The sequence below is a fragment of the Odontomachus brunneus genome, unplaced genomic scaffold (assembly GCF_010583005.1).
Source record: "Odontomachus brunneus isolate Ranch 3 - 2012 unplaced genomic scaffold, Obru_v1 Obru_scaffold_060, whole genome shotgun sequence".
Lineage (NCBI taxonomy): Eukaryota > Metazoa > Arthropoda > Insecta > Hymenoptera > Formicidae > Odontomachus > Odontomachus brunneus.
Window position 1 is genome coordinate 29,740 of NW_022639510.1, and position 12,505 is coordinate 42,244.

At 34.1% G+C, this 12,505-nt stretch overlaps 3 protein-coding genes across 6 annotated transcripts; 2 read left to right on the forward strand and 1 right to left on the reverse strand.

Annotated features, from left to right (window-relative positions):
* Positions 1–111: 111 nt before the first annotated feature.
* LOC116846082 (exosome complex component CSL4) lies at positions 112–1,644 on the forward strand. The gene is made up of 5 exons (XM_032819485.1): positions 112–527; positions 601–716; positions 780–1,028; positions 1,252–1,333; positions 1,416–1,644. Exons 1-5 carry the CDS (start codon positions 488–490, stop codon positions 1,526–1,528), a joined length of 600 nt encoding a protein of 199 aa, XP_032675376.1. The 5' UTR covers positions 112–487; the 3' UTR covers positions 1,529–1,644.
* A 2,491-nt stretch (positions 1,645–4,135) lies between these two features.
* LOC116846085 (transcription initiation protein SPT3 homolog) lies at positions 4,136–9,727 on the forward strand. 3 transcript variants are annotated; one of them, XM_032819492.1, is made up of 6 exons: positions 4,136–4,346; positions 4,588–4,818; positions 5,256–5,402; positions 5,824–6,026; positions 6,162–6,322; positions 8,885–9,727. In XM_032819492.1, the coding sequence occupies exons 1-5, from the start codon at positions 4,286–4,288 to the stop codon at positions 6,297–6,299; spliced, it is 780 nt and encodes a 259-aa protein (XP_032675383.1). In that variant the 5' UTR covers positions 4,136–4,285; the 3' UTR covers positions 6,300–6,322; positions 8,885–9,727. The 3 variants fall into 3 exon arrangements, with proteins under 3 accessions (XP_032675383.1, XP_032675380.1, XP_032675382.1); XM_032819489.1 differs by having other exon boundaries at positions 4,137–4,346; positions 5,085–5,402; XM_032819491.1 differs by having other exon boundaries at positions 4,180–4,330; positions 5,085–5,402.
* Positions 6,452–10,677, reverse strand: LOC116846084 (WD repeat-containing protein 91). Of its 2 annotated transcripts, none has more exons than XM_032819487.1 (8): positions 10,250–10,677; positions 9,724–9,988; positions 9,520–9,635; positions 9,066–9,253; positions 8,658–8,973; positions 8,448–8,569; positions 7,687–8,341; positions 6,452–7,169 (listed from the first exon to the last, which is right to left on the reverse strand). In XM_032819487.1, the coding sequence occupies exons 1-8, from the start codon at positions 10,367–10,369 to the stop codon at positions 7,020–7,022; spliced, it is 1,932 nt and encodes a 643-aa protein (XP_032675378.1). In that variant the 5' UTR covers positions 10,370–10,677; the 3' UTR covers positions 6,452–7,019. The 2 variants fall into 2 exon arrangements, with proteins under 2 accessions (XP_032675378.1, XP_032675379.1); XM_032819488.1 differs by lacking the exon at positions 10,250–10,677 and adding an exon at positions 10,086–10,240.
* Between the last annotated feature and the right edge of the window lie 1,828 nt (positions 10,678–12,505).

The window sequence follows — 12,505 nt, forward strand, 5'->3', positions numbered from 1 at the left end:
TGGGTGTTTTCCAGCTGTGTACACTGTGTTACACAAAACTAGTTTATTGATTACATATTATCTTATAAAGTATTTTAGATAATATGTGACCAATAAACTGGTTTGTGTACGTGTGTGTCAAGATGTATTAAACAATTGGAAAGCAGCCACTGCATATTTACCGAAAGTTTTATAATGGAAGTTGTCACTTTCCTACTTACCGACATCATAAAACATTACACTAAAAAATACAAGAGAACGAAAAATGAGCAATAATTTGCGTTTTCAAAAATCAGTTCTACGCCCTAAAATATACAAATTTACAAAGTTTAAAAAAAATCCAAGATAAAAACGTTATACTGCATGTTTACTATTTTATGCTCAGTTACGTATATAAACATGGTGTAGATATATGTACACGTGATACAATATAGCTTAATCTAACCTATTCAAGCTCTCTTTGTTATAATATTACCAGTATATATAACGAAAAGAACAAGATAAAATAATGGAGAAAAATGAAGAACATATTATTTGTTGTGTGCCTGGTAAATAATATATTCTTTAATTACACATACAATCTTACACATATTCATATTAATTTTTCTACATGTATTAAAGGCCAACGATTATGTGTATCTGACAAAATAAATATAGCTGGACCAGGAACGTACGAGCAGCAAGGTTATATTTATTCCAAGCTTGCTGGCATTGTAAAATTAATAGAAAATGAAAAAGTAAGTCATGCATATTTCTCTACTTGCAACAGAATAAATATCTTCATGTACGTATTGTTGCAGACACGTACAATTGAGGTACATGGTATAACAGAACAAAGTATCATTCCTGCACCAGGAGATATTGTTACCGCAATGGTGACTGTGGTCAATCAGAGATTTTGCAAATGCAGTATCAAGTGTGTAGGTGACATAGTATTAACAAGGCCTTACAGAGGGATTTTAAGAAAAGAGGACGTTAGAGCAAACGACAAGGATAAAATAGAGATGTACAAGTCCTACAAGCCTGGAGATATTATTCTGGCAAGAGTTGTATCCTTTGACTAAACCTGAGACTATGGTCTTCTTATCCTGAACTTTCTTTTATTAATAAAAGTATTACTCTAAAAGTAGCTTATGAGCCTTCTGATTGATTATAAGCTACTTTTAGAGATATTTATATTGATAAAAGAGACTTGAGAATATATATAAGGACTTCATCACCTAGATATCAAAATTATACAACAATTATTTCTTCCTACATACCTTTTGCTAGATGCCAATGACAGAAGCCCATACCTATCAATTAAGTACTGCAGAAAATGAGTTAGGGGTAGTTATAGCTTATAGTGAAGAAGGTAAAAGCTCATATGTATTTCTTTTTGTCTCAATAATATTTTAAGTAATTTCAAATTTTTTATTTCAATAATCATTTAATAGGTATAGTCATGATACCAATCAGCTGGACACAAATGCAGTGCCCAAAATCCATGTGCAAAGAATTTCGGAAGGTAGCCAAAATTGTGCCAGAAGATGTTGCAGCTGAACAATGAGTTATATAAATAATATGTTTATTCTTCCTATCGCGCAAATTTGTGATTATTGCATAATAACGTTTACATGGAAAAAGTAAACATTATATCAATTAAATATTTTTTATTAAACAATTTTTAGATAGTTTTATTGAAGTTTGTCCTAGTAAAAAAATTGATGAAGTGTAAAAAAATTTATAGAGAATACGATAAAATAAAAATAACCATTTTCTATCATTTTGAATATGAATTTTGGTTCGTGAATTTATAAAATGTGAATAGTATTCTATTGTATACAATAGATAGTGATAGAATTTCTATCGTTAGTTTTCTATAAAATACAAAATAACCAGATAAAATACATAAGATTCATATCTGAACTTGCGAGCGTGAACGATACAGCTTAAAAAAACGATTCAAATTGATAACGCTATCAATATTTTCAAGTACGTATTATTGCAGACATGTACGTAAGTGATAAAAACCTGTGTGTGATTTTATTTACTTTTATTTAAATTTGAATTTTACATTTACGTGAATTTTATCATATTAAATTTGTAAAACTATAATTTATTTTTCATACCCTTATAGAAATATCATACTAAGAATCATTGATAATTATTTATTTTCAGTATTAAAAATACTGGATAATAAATAATTATCAATGGGCGCATTCAGTAGAAAAAGCGCTCAGTGAGCAATCAACGATTATTGGTTCTTGCTATTAGATCCCTAAATCTAGACCAATTACATTGACAAATTACTCAACTGTTGTGCAACTGTTGAGTCTACTGAATGCAACCAATGGCCGCGTTCAGTAGAACAAGTGATCAGTAAGCGCTCAGTGAGCTCTTGCATCTGATTGGAGTATAGTTGGAGATCTAAAAGAATATGCCAAATCATATACAAGAGCTCCCTGAGCGCTTACTGATCACTTGTTCTACTAAACGCGGCCAATGATTCTTAGTATGATATTTCTGTAAGGGTATACCATTTGTTTTCTATAAATTAGTAAACAGGCCACCTCTGGTTTGAAAACTCGAAAATTATTTTAAAGTTCTCGAAAAAGTTCTTCTTCTTCTTTTTTATATTTTACTTGGTTTGCAAACTTTCTCAAATAGTCCTTTCTGCCAAGGTACCGAAGTACAAGTTCCAAAAAAATATTAGGTCCGAACTTGTTCGGATACGCCTAGATATAACGGCGGTTAGACCGGAACTCTTTCGAAAAAATTATTGAGGGATCCAAAACGTTCTCTGAAACCGGTATTCATAGTTGGATTTTATATTTAAGACCATCTTAAGTTTATCTTCAGATGTTTTGTAGCCAATGAAATCATCCATAGATCACCTACAGATAAACTTAAGGCCGTGTTCCGTGTCACGCATTATGCGCGTATTTTCTACAGTATACGTAATATAAACTATAGATAAATGCGCGCATATGCGTGACACGGAACGCGGTCCTACCTTTGACTATATAACCATGGACCGTTAGCCGCTATCTGAGGTGCCAATACATGGGAGCGTTCCAGCGTCGAGCGTTAAAGCGTTAGCCAATCAACGTATCAGGTCCCAGAAGTATATTTATAGTTCTTGCGGAAAGTGGCACGTTGATTGGCTACCACTTTAATCTCGACGCTCGATGCTCCCATGTAAAGATACCTTTAGGGCCAGCCATTGAATAAAGAATACCAGGAAGGAGTATAGAAGAGAAAATCCTTTGTTAGCAGTCGAAGGATGTGACATCATAAAACTGAACCAATTGCGATTATCGATACCATGAATTGGGTGGGACCCGATTGACCACGATACGATTAGACACAGATTGTAATGATTGGTTCGACCTAGTAATTCACTAAATAATTCTTTTCATCGGTTGGTTGTGTCCAATCGTACCGTGGTCAATCGGGACGCTCCCCCATGAATTGACATCAGATTTGTTCTTTCGACCTGACCTAGGGCTGCACTGGAACTGTACTAGTTGAAGAAAGTTCAAGATAGTGCAGATCAGTGCAAAGATACATATAGGTCTGAAAAGAACGGGTAAGAGCAAGTTAGAGCAGTGTAAGATAGCGGACAACATGGCTGGATTAAATAACATAGATCAATTTATGGTCATGTTTTCGCACTTATAGCATTTTATGTTTTGTTGAACAATCCTATTTCTTTTAAAAACTGTTTTGTGTTGGATACCTATACAACAAATCCCTCCGAAAAAACGTCCAAGAGCCTTCCCAGGATGTCTTTCGGATATTTTGTGCTGTTTGGATAACATTCTAAATACTTCTTTTATGTCATTCTACATTATATATTTATTATATATTTATCTACATTATATATTTATTATATATTTAAGTATTTACTTACTGTTTATAGATTCCGTCGTCGGATTATTTCTTCTACGTAATGTCAACTAAGTGGGAGCGGTGCACTTGGACACGGTGCATTTGGACACAGCCAATCACAGCACCGTGTGATTAGAGACATTTGTAGGGTCCCTTGGAACAGCGACTTGTGATTGGACTGTGTCCAATTGCCCCGTGTCCAACTGATATACACCCGAAACGCCAGCTTTTATTCGCTGCGTGAAATCGCACCTTTAAGCAATTGGAAAGCACCCAGAAACTATTATTTGTAAGTAGTACTACTCAACGATGGGTCAGAGGATTTTTCTATTGTCAAACAAGTAACAGGCGAAGATATTTTTTATTTTTAAATAATACACTTCATCAGCAAACTAGAAGGTCTTTTTTATCTTTGAATAATATTTAAGCGAAAATGGCAGAAGCGCCGACATTCACGAAACCGACAATTACTGAACCAGTAAATTATATTCACGGTATATTTATGAAATTTTATATGTAAGGTTATATGTGCTGATCTCGTTATATACAACAGAAACAATATAAAAACAAAAATCCCCATTTATAATATTTTATAATTTTGTATTTGAAATTCGATTAATTTCAGATAATATTTATTGATATTTATTTATTGGTAAATTTTTTTATTGTCAACAATTGTATATTTAAAAATTAGCACAGAAAAAGTACTCATTCAAGTATACATACTTTTTACAGAAATCCGACAAATGATGCATGGATTTGGTGACAGCAGTGAGCCACTGTTCGACTCTGCCAAGATCATAGAAGAAGTTGTACTGCAACAAATGAGAGCAATTACCAGGAGAGCTTATGAAATTGCTGATAGACGTGCTAGTTCAAAGAAAAGCAATGTTCTTAGTGGAGAGGACTTACTCTTTTTATTGCGTAGAGACAAAGTTAAACTTCGTCGTATTATCAAATATCTTGGTATGTATATAAACTAATTAAAAACTGCAAATATTGGCTGCATTCAGCAGAGAAAGTTGCTTTGCAATTGTAAAATTCGTGAATTTGATTGGTACTCTTGCTCTTAGATTCAACCAAAATTAAGAGCATATTCCAATCAGATTCACAAATTTTACAAAGTTGCAAAGCAGCTTTCTCTGAATACAACTGTTGTTACAGTTGTTAAAAAACTAACTATTATTGCCCTACTTATTGTTATTATTTTCAAAATAATATTCTTTTCTCAGAACTCAAAGAATTGGGAGGCTCAGTTAATAAGATAGTGGAGAATGATATATCAGAAAATATTACTGATACTGATCAGTTAAACAATAGCAATAAAAAAGTACCATTTCAAAGTTTCCTGGAACAAATTGACAACACGGGTGAACTTCTAGAAAATATATCATCCATTGCAGATGACATCAAGCACCAGAGATGCATCCGTGCAGAGATAGTGACGAGGTCCATGGATGAAATACGCTATATAAAATACAGCAAAGCACGTCGTGTATCTTTTGCGAACAAAAATCGCCATAAATTCAGCGATTGGATCTGTACAGATGGTAATATCCTGTTTAGTGTGAGCTTTAATATTGTTATGTATACAACAGGGTTGGGCATTATGTATGAATTGAGATAATCTATGTTTATATGTGGATAATGTAAACTGTGAGGTATCAGATAATGAATTTACATAAACAATGAATCTATAGATATAGTTAGAAGAACTGATAACTTAACAAAAATTAGTTAAGAAGTTTATATTATTTAATTTTTAGAATTTTTATGTGTAAATTTATGAAAGAACAAAAAAATTGGTGTCTTAAAATAATTACGATATTCTATATACTTTACATTGTTTACATGAAAACAGACATACATCACGTAAATAATATCAAAACAATCCATGTAGATGTAATCTTGAAATTTACAACACAACTTTAGTATAGAGTTCTAACCATGGATATATTTTGTAAATTACAGGAGATATTACGCTGTCGAAACAAGCGTATACAATCTTGAGTTATTTGGCCTATGAAACGGTCGCTCAAATCGTCGATCTCGCCTTTCTCGTCCGGCAAGATCAAAACAAAATATATGGTGATCCCATAGATCGGCAACGATTGAGCTACGTTAATCCATTTACGTACAAACCATATATAGCCAGCCATTATTATCAATGCAAGGTATGTATCATAGATAATCATGAAAATAATTAAAGGGAAAATTATAAATATTATGAGAAAGAGAGAAAGAAAATAGGTTATGAATAGTTATGAATAAAGTTACACGAAACATGTTCCTTATTTTTCCTCTGATAGGGTGTCGTAACGAAACCACTAACTCCTTCGGAGATATCCGAAGCCCTTAGAAGATACTGGTCTCCACAGCTAGCTATGACAGGCCCGTTTAATAAATGGTCTATGCGAGGGCCTCACTTAAAACTCCTTCCCTGCTAGACATAAAGAACTGAGAAAGAGAGGTAAGAGATTGTTAAAACGTTCTAAAATAGCAACGGAAAATGTCCACGCAAAATAAGTGCAACAGTTTGCATCGTAAATGCAATAATAATTACCTAATTGCGGAAATATCAGAGAATAATACGCAACACTAAATTTTAAAATTGACTCGTATTTATTGACATTTTCCTCGCTTCTTGTACATTTCTTTCGTCCGTAACGTCAAGATCATATTGCAACTATATCCTCTTTTGTCTTCTCTCTGATCTTTCGGTTAGATTACAAAACTGAATAAAATCGTCACGTAGATCAAGATGATATCAGAGATCTTTTATAACACACCCTCCTTATAAATGGTTATTCTCTGTACATATTACGTTTGGTAGTCCCTGATTGCTTCTCAAAGATAAAAGACAATTATATTACAGTTGCTACTAGTAACTATTGAGATACATTGGCATTCATTGTTCTTCCCATAAAATATATTGATTTCCCTTTTTTTTTTCTTTTTTTCTTTTTACACAAAATTACCAACGCTTTGGCGATATATAGTGTAACGTTTCGAAATCTTACTCGACGTATTCTTATACTACAATCACTTACACTGTTGAGACTTTGATACAGCAAATAAAATAATATCTACATTATTTTTCCATCGATATAATTTAGCAACTATTTGCTGTCTTACGAATTTACACAAATGCTAATTTTGTTCCTATATCATGGTGAGAGTAGCGTCGATACTCGCGCCTTCCCTTCCGCACCACCGGTTATGCAAGTCCCAGATTGATTGGCAGTTGACCAGTCGCAGCATAGGGTACCCTTGTGTCCGCCTAGCTCTAAAATTTTCCCTTGAGCACCCGGTGGCATCTGCGGCGAGACGAGAACGCCAATCAGTAGAGACAAGAGTGAAACTTGGGCGCGAATTTATACTTCAATACAAGAATTAATGCTCCTCGCCGCGGAACTTTCGATTCATTATGTCAGAGGCGAAGAAATACACGATAAAAAATTGTGCAACATATGTTGAAATAAAAAGATGGGTCTATAAAATGACATTTGCGACTCAACTATAAAATAGCCCGAATACTTTTCTTTTGTTCTAACAATCAATAAATTATCATAAAATTAACGTATGCCTATCTTTTCTCATGATTTGTTCACGTTAATTTTATAGTTACTTATTGATTGTTAGAACAAAAATAGTGTTCGAACTATTTTACAGATCCGCTTGATTGCAAGTATCACTATGAATATATCTTTCTCTTTTTATGCATTTTGCATAAATTTTCAGCGCGTTTTTTGTCACTTCTGAGGTCGTCAATCGAGATGGCCTCGACGAAGAGCCGGGAACCTTAATGTATTGTTATGAAGTGAATATGCATACCTTGTATATATTGCCTCCGGTCTGCGTGCAGAGTAACATGTAACTGCCGCTCTGATCGAAAGTGAACAGTTTCCCGTGCACAGGGTTCTTCTCGATCTTGATCTTGGTCTCCCACAGGATCTTACCCGAGTGATTTAAGCTCCTTTGGCATAGCTTACCGTCCTCGCTTTGCGCGCATATGTTGGTGAAATCGTTAATCAACTCTATGTCGATTATCGGGCTGGAATGGCAGTTGAGATTGTCGATTATCTCGTTTTGCCGAAGATCGTGTATCAGTATATTGCCGTTGGACAACCCCGTGATAAGTAATTGGCCGTTGTGGTTGAAAGCGGAACACAGAGCGGTGACGTTCTGCTCCATCGATAAGGTCCTCTCGAGCTTCCTCGTTTTGATGTCGTACAGCAGAAGCTTGCCCTCGCTGCCGTTCGACACGGAGCAGACGAACGTCGATTCCGTCGGGTTGCAGATCAGGGTGACGATGCGCGAGTTCTCGTGCTGAATGTCCCAAAGCGTCTTGCAGTCTCGCGTGTCGTGCAACTGTATCAAGCCGTTGTTATCGCCGTGTAGGAAATAGCGCTCGTTCTTCGATATCCAGTCTAACGAAGTGATAGCTTTGTTGGAGTTCGCCGTAGCGGAAGTGAACGTGGTTACGGTCCTAAGGGAAGTATCGGCGGTGAGAATTACGAATGAATGTCGCGCGGTGTCGTGTGTCAAGAGGAATTACATGGAATTACAGGAGGAATTACATGGATGTTACTCACTTTGGTGAGGGAATCGGTGTCCATACTTTGATGATACCATCGGCATCGCCCGTCGCAACGTACGATCCACTAGCGTTGCTCTTGCATTGGATTATGGAGGTTTTGTGCTCGGTGTACTCCTCCTGCAAACGTTTCGCACGTTGTGCACACGAATAATTGAAATAATCATGAATATAAGAACGTTTTCTGAGATTGGTAATGGTCTTATACCTGACTTAGAAGAATATAACTGGAATCGATCTTTTCCTTGGTTTTCCTCTCGACAGCAGTATCCATAGAAGAGTCTCTTTTCCTAGAACTACTTAATCTTGAATCACAGCTGATACTCCTCTTGGCGACTGCCTCGGACTTGCTAATCGAATTCACTCGTCCCTTTGTGTTCGTACGTTTTGTCGAGCTCACTTCAGGTTCCACCAATTTCTTCATGTTTGTTGCAGATTTTCTACTTAAAATTGGACTGGATCCGCCGCCAATGTTCCTTATGAGATTTCGCAGTGTCTTAGGATTCTCCAACAGCGGCGATTCTCTGTTATTTAAGTGCCAAAATTGGTGTTAGATTGTAAGCATCTTTTTTCTTCTATTTTTTTTTTACACGACATGGGAGAGATGGATACGTACTGAGCAATAATGTAAAAGTCGTCCATGATTTGAGGATACTGGGGTGCTGGGCCTGGGTTCACATCCGATACGCTCTCTATCTTAACAGACTCGCTCAGTCGTTGCCTCAGTAGCTCATTCTCTTCTTGCAATCGTTTCAACTTGTTTGTATCCTCATCTATCGTGAGTAACGTAGGCTGTGGCATGCACTAAGGGGTAATCACATTAAATTCCCATCAATCAATATTGTATTCTATATCACATACTCTAGCAGAACTGATATTTTTATACTTTGCTTTTTTTACAACAGAAAATTTACAAACAAGATATTAATGTTCTGTTCAATATCTATATTATATATTTACTATATATTATATACTGATATTGATTTATATATTGATGTAATTATTTAATATCTTATTGTGATATCAATTTTAAATTCAAATATACACAGTGAAGGTATCTTTTTACCTACTTGAAAAATTGTTGCTAGGAAATTATGTAAAGATACTAACATAGTATCATGCCACTGCTTACTAAAATGCACGGAATAAGTTGGATTGTCTTCAGGATTCTTGACAAAGGGGAATGCTGCAATATTGTAGAGTACAGTAAAATTGGAATGTGATGCACATATTCTCACGTTACTGTAGATACACAAAATAAATGAAAAATATACCGAACCACTCCTTCCATTCTGAGTGACCCTGTAGTTCTGGTGCCATTTTGGTAAAAAATTCCTGGATTCTGTCTTGCTTGCTATTCACAGCTGCATTTACCAGGTACATCTTCAGCACTGCATTCTCCAATTTTCTGATGGCAGATGTGAAGTGACTTTCCAATCGACAAAACATTCTAGCATCCAAGTGTCCCCATAGTTCTCTCAATGATGTCAGATCATAATTGTATATGTATTGCATTAATTGATCCACTATTTTGTCTACCTATTAGATTAGACAGAATACTTTTGAGTTATTGTGCTAATAATTGTTGTTATTGATGTTAGGTATCCATACAAGTTTTTTTTTTTTGTACACTGACAAGTATGAAAAGCATTTTGACAGTCAGGCAAACGTGTCGTACGGTCATCCCAAATTCTAACAAGCAATATCCTTATTTCATTCGAGCAATATCCTTATTTCTATTGTTTTTCTATGTTATGTACGTTCTTTACGTTTACTATGTTTCTCCAGAACTACTCTCACCCTAAACCCTTTTTCCTTCTCCGCCTTCAAGTCGTTGTCAAAAGCCTTCAAGGTCTGACTAAAACCTCGGAAGAGCAAGTACTCCTTGACCAACTCATCCACATACTGAATATGCGACATTTTCCCTCCAATCCCTTTAAAATGTGTGTCGTTCGCACCAACTGACAGCTGTATATTGTCATCCTTCGGCCATCTTGGGTCCCCACTGAAGCTACAACATTTTATCGGGACACAGGGCTACCAATAGGACGACATAGAATATAAAAATGTGCGAGTTTCGTATCGATTCAACCTCGATTCGCGAGTGCTTGGTTTTCGACGATTAACGAGATCGTATCATATCGATTCGTTCTGATTTAAATCTCAAGAAAGACTATACGGGACTCTTATTCTAAACTCTCTTTTCTCGATAAAAGATCTAAATATGTTTATAAAGGCCGGTTTACACCAGCAATAACATTGCTAATAATGTGTCTTTTCAGTAATGTTGCTGACAAATGTAGATTGTTCCATTTACAATGAATGAAAGGAATTGTTTCTAATAAGTTAGAAAAATTGTTGTATAAGTTGTATAAGTTGATAAAATAATCACATTTTGTTATTAACTATGTTATTTTGAAATAAAAAATGCTAATAAAGTTTGTTTTCAACAAATTATAGAAAACAAGTATAATTGAAAAAAGTTACTTTTTTTGGTAACATGCTGATAATTTTATCATCAACATTGTCAAAAGCATTATTTCTATAACCCATTATTTGGCAGTTTAGATTAAAGAATATTGAAAGCAACTATTATTGGCAAAACATTGAACTAAGTATATATTAACAGCATTATTAATAAAAAAGATTTTTTCTTGACTAATCGTGTTGTTAAGATTATTAAGTTTGTATGCAGCATATATTTGCTAATAACAATGTAATTGTTATTAATTGTTTAAAGTTTTCTAACTTTATTGAAAATATTTTAGAATATTATTTTTGGTAATATAACATTGCTATTAGTAGATTAATTGTAGTAAATGATTTTCCTAACTTTGTCGATTTGTTCCCCACATTGTTAAAAGCATATTTTGTAAAAATACATATTTTGTTAGAAACATTCAGTAGATCGTTTTCTGAAGAACATAGTTTTGCTAAAAACATTTGTGTTATTAGTTTTTTTCTTATTAATTTAAACATTGTTACTTTTTCGATATAAACCGGTCTTAAGCCAATCAAAAGACTTACAATTTATATTTAGAGGCACTTATCGATAAAAAAGAGTTCAAGATAAGGATTTATGCATGATCTGCATGATCGTTTTATCAAAAGTTAATAGTTCATTAGTGAACTCGTTATCAATTGATTATTTAAGGAAAATACGCATGAAACAGCCTGATCATTGTCATATTGTCTTATATATTTATTTGTAAGTAAATTTGATAATAATAATTACAATAGTATTAATATAAGTATCTTATTATAGAGTAATAAATTTATACACTTAGCTTTTTTTCATAATTTACGTAAATCTTTAACGAGTAGTAAAATCGCAAAAAGATGCCATATATTCACCAAGCCATTTACTTTGGTTTCTTTAACGTAGAACGAAAATAATATCCCTGCCAAGTAGCGATGATTTTGGATTAAACTCCATCGCGCGCAGGAATCATTGCGGCGTGTCCTCCGTAAACGTCCAACAACTAATTATTCTCATTTTTTAAAAGGCACGAGTGTTTGTGTCTCTGTCGCGGAAATTGCAACTTTCTCGTCTGGGTTAATCCAGTAAATATTACAATGACGTAAAATAACGATGCATCTGCGAAAAATAGACGAAATCGAATAAAAAATATCATAGAAAGTCATACGGTAAAGTTTTGAAATTCGTCAATCTCTCAAATTAAAAATTACTTTATAAATTTGTTTGAATATTTTTTCAGATCTCTTTCTCGTATATCCCACATTTTTCTTTGTTCAAAGAAGTTATATTGCTGTATCTTCTTTCAGAGTTCAACGAGATATTCAGTATTCGAAATAATACAATAATTCGTCGCAGAGAAAAGATTAAAATTTACAGGCCGAGGATAAGCCATCAAAGTCGATCGCTTCACGTACTCCTTCACATACCATCGTATGCACTCAGAGAAAAATGTAGTGATGGCAACTGTGAAATAACAACTATACAAGTTTAGTACATAAAATTATAATATATATAGCTTATTAAACTATATATATATATATATATATATATATATATATATATATATATATATATAT

Bases quoted from the DNA above. Each gene is read 5' to 3' on its own strand.
- LOC116846085 (XM_032819489.1), top strand. From the start codon at position 4,286: ATGGCAGAAGCGCCGACATTCACGAAACCGACAATTACTGAACCAGTA. The intron at 4,819-5,084 runs GTATGTATATAA...TTCTTTTCTCAG, and splicing joins TCGTATTATCAAATATCTTG to AACTCAAAGAATTGGGAGGC. The intron at 6,027-6,161 runs GTATGTATCATA...TTCCTCTGATAG, and splicing joins GCCATTATTATCAATGCAAG to GGTGTCGTAACGAAACCACT.
- LOC116846084 (XM_032819487.1), bottom strand. From the start codon at position 10,369: ATGTCGCATATTCAGTATGTGGATGAGTTGGTCAAGGAGTACTTGCTC. The intron at 8,974-9,065 runs GTACGTATCCAT...CTTAAATAACAG, and splicing joins GACTTTTACATTATTGCTCA to AGAATCGCCGCTGTTGGAGA. The intron at 7,170-7,686 runs GTATGCATATTC...GTCTCGCCGCAG, and splicing joins CCGGAGGCAATATATACAAG to ATGCCACCGGGTGCTCAAGG.
- LOC116846082 (XM_032819485.1), top strand. From the start codon at position 488: ATGGAGAAAAATGAAGAACATATTATTTGTTGTGTGCCTG. The intron at 528-600 runs GTAAATAATATA...CATGTATTAAAG, and splicing joins TATTATTTGTTGTGTGCCTG to GCCAACGATTATGTGTATCT. The intron at 1,029-1,251 runs GTATCCTTTGAC...ACCTTTTGCTAG, and splicing joins ATATTATTCTGGCAAGAGTT to ATGCCAATGACAGAAGCCCA.